We start from the raw sequence: 10,666 nt of genomic DNA on the forward strand, positions 1-10,666 counted from the left end.
CATAATTATCCATTCTCAACTACTCTAATGAAATAATTATATATATTCCAACTTTTATGTGTCCATACATATTCTATATTGATTTTGATACACATAATTTTTTAATATATTTGTGTTACAAAGAAAAATTTAGGTGTTATAATATATTCAAAAGTTTCCCTGACATATGTCTATCAAAGTAGTTCCTAATTTTCATTTTAAACATATACTGTACGTAACAACGACAAATCCATTACTTATTATCAATAAAAAAGAATTATTTCATTAAACAACTTGGATTTATTAAAGATTGCAAATGGTGGTCCATTGTCAAGTGAAGATTAAATATTGAGTAATTTGAATCAGGGTAAAAAAAAATGGATTTTAAAATAATTTGCTTTTGCTTTTTGATGTGGATGGGTAAAAAGTAGTAAAAACTAAAAAGCCATGTAAATTATATTAAAATGAGAATAAGATTCAAATGTATAGTGAGTGAATAGAAGAATCGTAATGATGGGATGTTTGGAGAATGAGAAAATCCCTTGGGACACTACAAAATCTGTTTGTTCCCCTTAACCATTTGCTTATTCCTTTTTATTATCCTTATTAGTAGTAGCTAGCTTAGCTGCCACCACATGATTTTAGTATGTTTTTAAAAATATTTTTCGTTAAATCGAATTTTCTTAAATTTTATATCAAATTAAATTATATCATTTTTTTAAAAATTGAAGATGAAAAAGAACCAAACACATTATACACCTATATCATGATTCATGAACCATATTAATCAACAGTTTTATACATATGCAAATATGGAGAATGAATTCCAATCTAATGTCTATGTTTTATTCACACTGCTCCTTATAACAAGCAAAATTCCACTTTATATAAAAACATTGAGAAACTTACCAAATGATATTTACTGTTTAGCCAAATCTATTTATTAATATGATTGTATTATACACAATCTACTCATTTTTCGATATTTTATAAATAATCTGGATCATCCAATTACATGAAGCTATAATCATCCCAAAGTATATATGAGATGGTCAGTAGACTACTTCACAACAATTTGAGATAATATAATGTAGTATACTATATATATTTTTGGAAATATGGTAGAAAGAATATATTAGTACTACACAATAAGATGTGTGATGTGATAAGAATAGATAGAGAAACAAAGTGGGAAGTGGAGGAGTTTGCATCAGAATATGCTTTCCAGTGAAGCATTCCAACTAAGACTTTTGGTAATCAATTAATTCACCTCTTCTTCCATCTTATTGGACAGACGGCTAACACGTTTCTCATCCTTAACTTAATATTCACTGTTAAATTTTTTTTTTTTTATTTATACAGATTTTATCATTACCTCAAAGTCACGAAAAAGAGCGAGAAAAAAATATCTGATTTAGATTCTAATTTTAGTCCTTGTAAGATTTAGTTAAGCATATGAAACATATATGTGTTATTCAGACTACTTTTACAACGATATTATATATTACCCTCGGATATATCAAGTAATTGTAAAAGTTCAACACTAGACATCAAATACTTGAACACATTTAGCATGTCATAAGTTGTTAATTTGTGGACATTCATAGTCTTATTAGGAAACAAGAAGGTTAAATATGTTTAATCATAAGTTACAACATCGAAATTTTATAATATTTGAAAGTGAACTGATCGTTTGGTTTGAATATAAGTTATGATATGAGATAAGTTATTTTGAGATTAGTTATGATAGAATAAAATATATTGGGATTAGTTATGATGAGTTAAATTGTGCTCAAAGTATTTCTTATTGAGTGTTAGTTTGTTGTATTCAAAATAATATGCATTACATAGATTTTAAGAACAATTTATTTGTTTACGAAAATACTCTTCATGAATATGAACAATGATTAAAAGGGGTTTCAAGGAATATCTTTGTCATTTACCTATTTTATCTCGGGATAAGTTATCCCGCGATTACTATACCACCTAAGGCGAAGGATAACTTATCCCAATACTAATTATTAATTCAAAAATAAGTTATTTCAAAGTTATCAACCAAATAATAGATCAAGTAACACTATAATTTAATCCTAAAATTATTCGATGTTATCTTTCGCTGGAATTATGGTGCAACTGATCAATTCAAGACTTGAGGATAAAAATCTTAAAAAAAACAACCTCCACTTTATACGAATTTGAATTAATCGAATTAATCATATTGAACTATTGAAGGCCTAAAAATAGAGAAAAGTAAAACTTAGGAATAAAGGATGGCCTGAAACTCAAAATGATGTACAAATTGCAATAGAGACTCCAGAGAATGAGATGTGGACATCCACATGCAGCCTCTTGTCACTTTCTTCTTGGAATTTTTCACTATCTTAGGATTTGTAATAATTGTTTTAATATATATCTACTATAAGTTTATGCAAACACTCCAAAGTTTCCTTCTTTTTTCTTCATCATATTCATCAATTTTTTTTATATGATATAAAACTTCCCCCAATTAATTTTTTTATATAGGATTTATTAAAATTATCACAGTACATTTATTCCCCAGTTCCATAATTATTCTACGTTTACGTTATTTGTATAATCAAAATCGAATTGATTTTTAAAAATCATTTTATCTTTACATACTTTTTGTTGCGTAAACAAGTTTGTATGGTTTCAAAAAAAGGTATTAAGGGATAAATTAGTATAACTGTCATAAATTTTTTAAAAGAAAGGTAAAGTAGAAAATAACAAGTAATATAAGACGGAGCGAGTAAAAGATAGAAAGGAGAGAAAAATGTACACATCGCATTCAAACCCACCAACAAAAAATAGTGCATTTGCGGGGACACTTCAGAAATTGTTTTGTCCATTCTTAGAATCTAGATTGAGTTTGCCAGACGCTACATATTGGCTACGTTAAGTTTGATCATAGTCTCCATTTATAGGTTGTGAGTTCTTACCACAATTTAATATTAATATTACAAAAATAATCGAGTTTATAATTAAATATTTATGGATATTTTGTAGAGTTTTTCAGAATCATGCGAGGTCTGAGAAAAGCTATTGAACTTACTTGAATCTGTAATCAAAACTTGTAGATTTTCCTTCGATAGTAATAATATAAAATTTTTAGAAAATTATTCATTTCTCGTAAGAGAACTTAAGTTTACAACCAATTAATTAGGTGATCGGCAAGTACTTGGAATGATTTCTTTATTTCGACTTGGACAATTTTTTGCTCATAAATTAAGTTTTGGTGGTTAAATTAGACTTATTAATTATGATATAATTTACATAAATTAAATTTCATTGTATTGAGAATTATATGATGGGTAAGGGCTCAGAATATTTTTATTTTTTTAAAGTTTAATTTTCAAAAGTTACAAAAAAATGTTTTATACATATATGTCATTTTGAAGAATTTTTCGATAAAACATTAAAGGAAAATAAAAGTACATAGTGTACCGTAATTGATGCATTGGACACACAGGCTCAATAATGATATTATGCTGCCACAATATTGGATGACAACCCACCATGTAATATAATATAACAGACTATACTAGCTAGATCATAAGATGAGGTGACATTTTCCATATAGAATTGCACAATATAATTAATTATCTACATACTAATTAAGCGTATATCTTATAGTATTAACATTATCACCCACACATAATTTAATTAATTAAGCTATAGTTATACAATATTCGACACTAGTTTACTAATAATAATTTAATTAAAGTAGTGGAGTGGGATTTGCTGTATCGTGTTTGTGCCTTGGATATTGAACTCTAGGGATTCCCTCCTATCTAAGTATGACTCTCTCTGTTCAATCAAATTTAAAACAGAGAATTTTTGTTTTAAGTTATTAAAATTAGTGATGTTGATGTTGGATTATTCAACTACTAGTTGTAGTACTAGAGAATATTTTCTTTCTTTCTTGAACCTCGAGAGATTCATCTACCATATGCTCCTTGCTTTATCTCTCTGTCTTCTTCTTACATTAAGAATGTGGTCTCTCCATATATTTTAATCCTTTTTTCTTTCTATCTCAATTAACGTGATAGTTAAATCTATCAATTTATTCAAAATTGTTTGATCATGAATTTTTAGATACAAAATCTTAAATTTAATAGTTGAAATACAATTTATGTAATTGTAAACTACAAAAATATATTATAAATTATAATAATTGAAAAGAAATAATATTGTGATCAATTCTTTGAATTTCAAGTGACACCACTAATAACAATTTTTCACTCATTATTCCCACAGATAAATAGTACTTTCTACATGTGTGACTTACTTTCGTTTTTAGTTTATTTAAAAAAATAACACGTTTTTATATTAAATAACAATTTCGAACTCTATGTATTTTACTCTTAGTGAAATGTTCTACAGACACACAAAGTTCTATAATTTATTTTGAATCACAGATTTTAAAAGTCTTTCTTTGTTTCTTAAATCATGTATCGAGTTAACTACCTCACGTAAAATGGAAAAGAAAATAGTAAATGTTTCACCTGAATTAAAAAAAAATTAAAAACTTTCCACTATTTCACGCTCTATTTGTTTTCCACCATAAATTTTTCCAACAATGTGATTTGATGAAATAACTATCATATTTTATAATATAAACTTTAATAATTAACGATGACAAAAACCTTTTTTTAGTAGAGACATTGAAAGTAAATATTAAAGTAATAGAGGACATAAGTTTATTCTAGACCTTACCCTTCACGTGAAATTAGCACAAAAGAATTGATTTAAAAGAAACAAAGAAATGTTTAGTTTAATTAATTAATGAAATTATATTTTTTTGTTTTCTCTTAAGTATTATATTTGTCTCAAACCGTGAAGAAAGAAGACTCACGTCGCCACCTAGCTAACTTTGTCTGCTTATTCTTTGTTTCAAAACGATTCCTTTTTTTTTTTTGTGAAAGAAGTAAAATGGTGGGAGAATGTGAGAAGATGGTACTCATCTCTTCTTCCACTACTAATCAAATATGGCCACAGGTTTTTTTCCTTTCTCTTTCTCAATTATTAGTCTAAATACCCACCACCCCCATGACCCCATCTTTGTCTTGTAGCATTTGGATTTAGAATATCTCTACATTGGTCTTGTTATTATTTTTACCCTAAACTTATCACACATCCACTCTTTAATTTCTCTATTCATATTTCATACGATATTTTCTTTCTTTCTTTCTTATTCTTCAGATAGATGAGAAAAATAACTTGATGATGGATTCAAATGGTACTAATGCTGCTACTAGTAATAATATGGAGAAACCAATTCAAGATCCATCACAACAACAACAACCACCACCACCACCACATCTTAAATGTCCTCGTTGCGATTCGTCTAATACAAAGTTTTGTTACTACAACAATTATAGTTTGTCTCAGCCAAGACACTTTTGCAAGGCATGTAAAAGGTATTGGACCAGAGGAGGAACATTAAGGAATGTACCAGTTGGAGGTGGATGTAGGAAGAACAAAAGAATCAAGAGACCATCAGTTAATTCTTCTTCTTCTACTACCACTACTACTAGTAGTAGTCATGATGTAATTACTACTTCAACTCCAAATATGGTAAACCCTAGCCACCATCATCAACTTCATCATGGAGTAGTCCATAATAATATTGATCACCTATCTACTACAAATTCACAAAATCATCTTAACCCTTTATTTTATGGGTTGACACATGAGAGGTCTGATCTCAACATTCCATTTGCAAGGCTTTTTAATTCTAGGGTTTCGAGTCATGCTGGAGGAGTCGACCCTGAGGGACAAGTGTATTCTATAACCGACAATATCCCGGGATTAATGGATCGTCGTATGGGGCTAGGGTTTTCAAATTCTTCTGGAGGAGTAGTCAATATGGGTCATGAGAATAATAATAGTAGTAGTAATTATGGGCATGGTGGGTTCAATCCTATTAAGCAAATCCAAGATGTTCATGTCATGAGCACTAGTAATTGTACAACTTCAACTACTTCACTTCTTTCAAGTTACCCTAATATGTTTGGATCTTCATCATCAACATCAACTATGGCTTCTCTTATAGCTTCAAGTCTTCAACAACAAAAGTTCATGTCTAATATCAATGGTAACAATTTTCACAACTTGTTGACTCCTAATAATTATGAGGAATTACAAATGTCAAGGGGGGAAAACAACAATACGAATATTAATAATGTTCATGAAGGTGGTGGAAATGGGATCACAATGTTGAAAGAAGAGAAAATGGATCTATCAAATCATCAAATTCATGAACAAATTATTAATTCATCTGATCCTTCACTTTCTTGGAATGGTGCTTGGCTTGATCCTTCAAATATGGGGTCTAATTCAGTCCCTTCTCTCATCTAGGACAAGTACATTTAAATTTGTCTTTTTTACCTTCTTGATCTCCCTCTCATTTTTATTAACATGTGTCTTTCCTAGCTAGGTAGGTACTTTTTCGTCTATGTTGCTCGGATCCTCCAAGAATGTTGTTGTACTCGTATCATATACACATATCCACCGCCATTTTTGAAGGATCCGAACAACATAACTTTTTTTCTCTCCCTTCTACTAAAATATTGTCAAGACCATATATAGAAGAAGAAGAAACAACATGACTTCATATTGATGAGAGGAATTGGATCGGAGTGATCATGTCAGCTGCAAAAAAGACAAAATTCAGCCCTACTAAATTTTTACAGTCAAAAGGTTGAAAAAGTCTCTCATTTTGCGCTGAGAGGAACCTCGGATCCTATTCATCCCATCACAATATCAAGTTAGCTTTATCATGAAGAGTGCAACATTCAGAGTTGATGAAGAAGCTGCTTTCTAGTTCCAGTGAGTTAATTAGTTTTAATTTTAATCTTATTTTGTATGTATATAGATGCATGACATTGCAATTTTAATTTCTTGATGTACTTTTCAGAATGTGTATTAGGTTTTGGGTGGGGGTTACAATGTTGGAGTCCTCATATAAGAGGACTTAACCAACAATGATAACTTTTTTTCATTTGAGTTTTTCTTTTTTTAAATTCTAAGAATTTTTTCCTCCTTGTAGCTTAGGGGAAAATGGTTGGGGTATATTTTGGGTATAGAAGAGAGGGAGACTTTGTTGTTTTAATATGATTATCATTTTATTAAAGTTTGCCATGCCATTTTCTTTTTTATTTCCTTCATCATTTTTGCTCTTGTTAATTATTTTCCCTTAACAATATTCTTGTTTTTCTATGTCAATTTGACACCAATTGAACTGAGGTATTAGATATCCATGATAATTGAAGTAGTAATTCATCAAATCATATGATTAAATTTAAAAAAATATTTAAGGTGTATATATATTTTTTTTATATAAAATCTACATTAAATACCTGTAAAAATCAAATTCTTTTATAGCTAAAAACAGATTTTGTCATGTTTTTAACTAATTCTTGAATAATAATTTCTATTTAAAAAATAGGAAAAAGGGTATATACTATTTTTTGGATACAACTCAAGGATAAAACTAAAAGACAGTTATAGATTCCCTCTAAATAGGTAACATCAATGTGGCATTTTAATAGATGAATAAACCCATATATGATGGATTAATTTGTTGTAATTGATTGGTATGGAAGGTCTAAATTGATGTTAGAAATTATTATGCCATGGTGACCCCACACACACACACAAAAAAAAAAAAAGATAGGGTGAGACAGAGAAAAAAGAAAAGATTCTCTATGTCAGTATATATCCATGAGAAAAAAATAATGGAGTAGTAGTACTGATGGTTTACAAAGCTGAAAATTATTGGGAAGCATGCTACTACACTAAGCTTATGTCGATTCAATATTATTATTATGTTATGTGTGGGGGTGGGGTATTCTTCTTTACCCTGACAATTTGCTTTTTTTTCTTCATATAAACACATACACACCACATTCTAAAAAGCTTCATTTCACGTTTTTTTTCGACTTTATCCTATCACATTATAAGCACCCCCCCCCCTCCTTACACACTCTCCACCACCACTTCTCCCACTTGATATTTGTGTTGAAGTCTGATTAAACTTAGATTCATGCTCCTTAATAAAGCTGGCCTTGTATCTAAGATGACACAAATTCGAGATCTTTAGGTTAAATGATGAATGAGTACTTATTACTCTATCACAACTTTAAGTGGTGGGTTAAGCATTTTCATTTTTACATTGATTGTTATCGATCTTGAAAGGGGGATTCTAAATTTTAGTTTAGAAGTGTTGAATCACATTTATTTTTATTAGGTTCTGAATATATTAATTATATATTTTTAAATAAAAATTTAATACCAGAATACATAGTTTAAACTGAAGTACTAGATTGTGCTGAATTTGTATTCACAATATTGACTTAGGGCCTTGTCAATCTATTGTCATTTGTGACAACTCAATTTGTAGATACAAATTTGAATTTGAGCTCTATGAGGTTTTAAAGTTGTTTCACTTGCTGCTTATAAGTTGTTTCAACATAGTCAGAATGACACTAATTGATTTCATGTGTCTTTGGCACCACAGTATCAAACCACACAACAAAAAACTTAGATATTTCAGACAAGAATTTATTTATCGAAAATGTTTTAGACGGATTTTTTTCTCAAAAATTTTTATATTTTTAATGGTATCTGATAGAAACATCTATTCAAAATTCTCGTTTTTTTTATATGGTAAGGATGTCCAACATCATTCTTAATAAAATGGTATGTATAATTTGATTGTACAATTAACATATATATAATTCACTTCTTGTCATCGTATTACACTGATAATGTTACATTGTTGTGTATGATATAAACTAATATGTATGAAGAATAAATTTTTTGAAATTTTGGGAACACATCGATTTTAGCAAGCTTACCATTTTAAATAGTCCACTGAGTTTGTGTCAATTTTAATGTGAAGGAATTAGTTTCATTAATACATGCATGTGTCAAAGATATACGTTAAAAGTTTGGTACTAATTAAGTAAATGCCACTTCAAATTAGCATTATTTGATTGTTGACTGAAATTCTACAGTTGATTTTTGCCTCCATTAAGTGATGGACTTTTTGTGTGTCCCTATGTTTTTTTCTACCTCCACTAACACAGAATCTAGTCAAATTGCAAATTTCCATACTAGACTATAGTTTTTATTTTTATTTTTAAAAAAAATAAAAAAATCCACCTATTATCATGCATCTTGCCTTCTGCAACGTGATTGACGGTGTGATTCAACATTAGTTTGATTATTCAATTTCACAAGGAAAAAAAATTAAATTACGTTCTCATACGATCATTAGTAATAATTATCTCAAAAAGTTAATTTTATAACAAAAACCCATTCAATTATTTGTCACATCAAAGTCACTTGAGTAACTAATTTACGTGATGTTCTTTTGTACATGTTGATGAAGTGAAATTATTTCTTTGAGCCATACTTTTGGAAAATGAGAAAGGTCCAAATATGCTTTTAGAGTATTCAAAATTATGTCCTTCATTAATAATTGAATTCACATATGCACTAGATGGTCTAAACATGCTTTTTTAACTCAAAACCTCAATTAAGCTAAATATATGATTAATAAGCAAATATAAAATAAATATTATGCTCTTAAAATATGTGAAATTAACATGGTTTTATACATATATATATACATATATTCATTCCTAAAACATATACTTGTTTAAACAGATAGCTAGAACCTATAGATGACCCTAACTTAAGGAGGCAGAAGACACAAAAATAGCCCTATACTTAGCGATAGATAAATTTTATAATTAAATAATAAAATACTTCACTAATTTATTTAATGATGAATTGTTTAAAACTTATGTTAGCTACAAACAATTTAATGATAAAATTTGTAGCGACTTCCAAAATTTTTGTAGAAAATAAAAAAGGTCAATCCCCTACACTATATATTTACCCATTTAATTTTAACAAGAGGAATGGATCAATTTAATAAAATAATGGATAATTTTAAATTTTTATAATGTTTTAATTTAAAAGGTAAATAAATTATCCTTGCATTATCTATTGAAAATATAACATGAGTGACTATACACGTGAGATCACAATAAATAAATAACTCATCTATCATTTAAACAAAAAGTTGACTTTCTCAAATAAATAACTTTCTCAAATAATGGGCTTTGCAGTCTATCAATACTGATATGGGCCTCATGCTATGTCTCTTGAAGAAAAGCCTTTTTTTTTTTTCAATTTTTGATATTGATTATTCATATTTTATAGTGCTCTCCAAATTTTACCCTTACTTTTTAGGAAAAATTTCAATTTCAAAATATAGCAAATGTCAGCATACATTTAAGATATATAGCTACTATTTATTTTTATTTTATTTTATGGATATAATTAAATACTAAATAGCAAAAATAATTATATTAAAATAAAAATAAAATTTTCTAATATGTATGTAAATAAGTACTAAATGATAAAAGTATTAGCACACGCCTAATCAATTATAGTTAGGCACGTTTTACGGTTATGTTCCCATGTTTATTGATTTCATCACTTTTCATTACTCTCTCGTTCAAATATCACAGATTTTCTTTTTCTTTTTTTTCAAGTCTTTGAAATTCACAATTTATTTTAAGAGTGATTTTTATGATTCTTCTTTATTAAGATTCTTGTAATTGTATTTTTTTCCCTTTTTTTGACGATTATA

General features: G+C 28.3%; 1 protein-coding gene across 1 annotated transcript; it reads left to right on the plus strand.

Moving 5' to 3' along the window:
- Positions 1 to 4,914: 4,914 nt before the first annotated feature.
- LOC107008800 (dof zinc finger protein DOF1.4) lies at positions 4,915 to 7,157 on the plus strand. The gene is made up of 2 exons (XM_015207986.2): positions 4,915 to 4,995; positions 5,200 to 7,157. The coding sequence occupies exons 1-2, from the start codon at positions 4,930 to 4,932 to the stop codon at positions 6,355 to 6,357; spliced, it is 1,224 nt and encodes a 407-aa protein (XP_015063472.1). The 5' UTR covers positions 4,915 to 4,929; the 3' UTR covers positions 6,358 to 7,157.
- Positions 7,158 to 10,666: the final 3,509 nt, after the last annotated feature.

This window comes from Solanum pennellii, chromosome 2 (assembly GCF_001406875.1).
Source record: "Solanum pennellii chromosome 2, SPENNV200".
Lineage (NCBI taxonomy): Eukaryota > Viridiplantae > Streptophyta > Magnoliopsida > Solanales > Solanaceae > Solanum > Solanum pennellii.

Excerpts from the sequence above, each read along its gene's own strand:
- LOC107008800 (XM_015207986.2), top strand. The coding sequence starts at position 4,930 with ATGGTGGGAGAATGTGAGAAGATGGTACTCATCTCTTCTTCCACTACT. Across the intron at positions 4,996-5,199 it reads CTAATCAAATATGGCCACAG|ATAGATGAGAAAAATAACTT; the intron begins GTTTTTTTCCTT and ends CTTATTCTTCAG.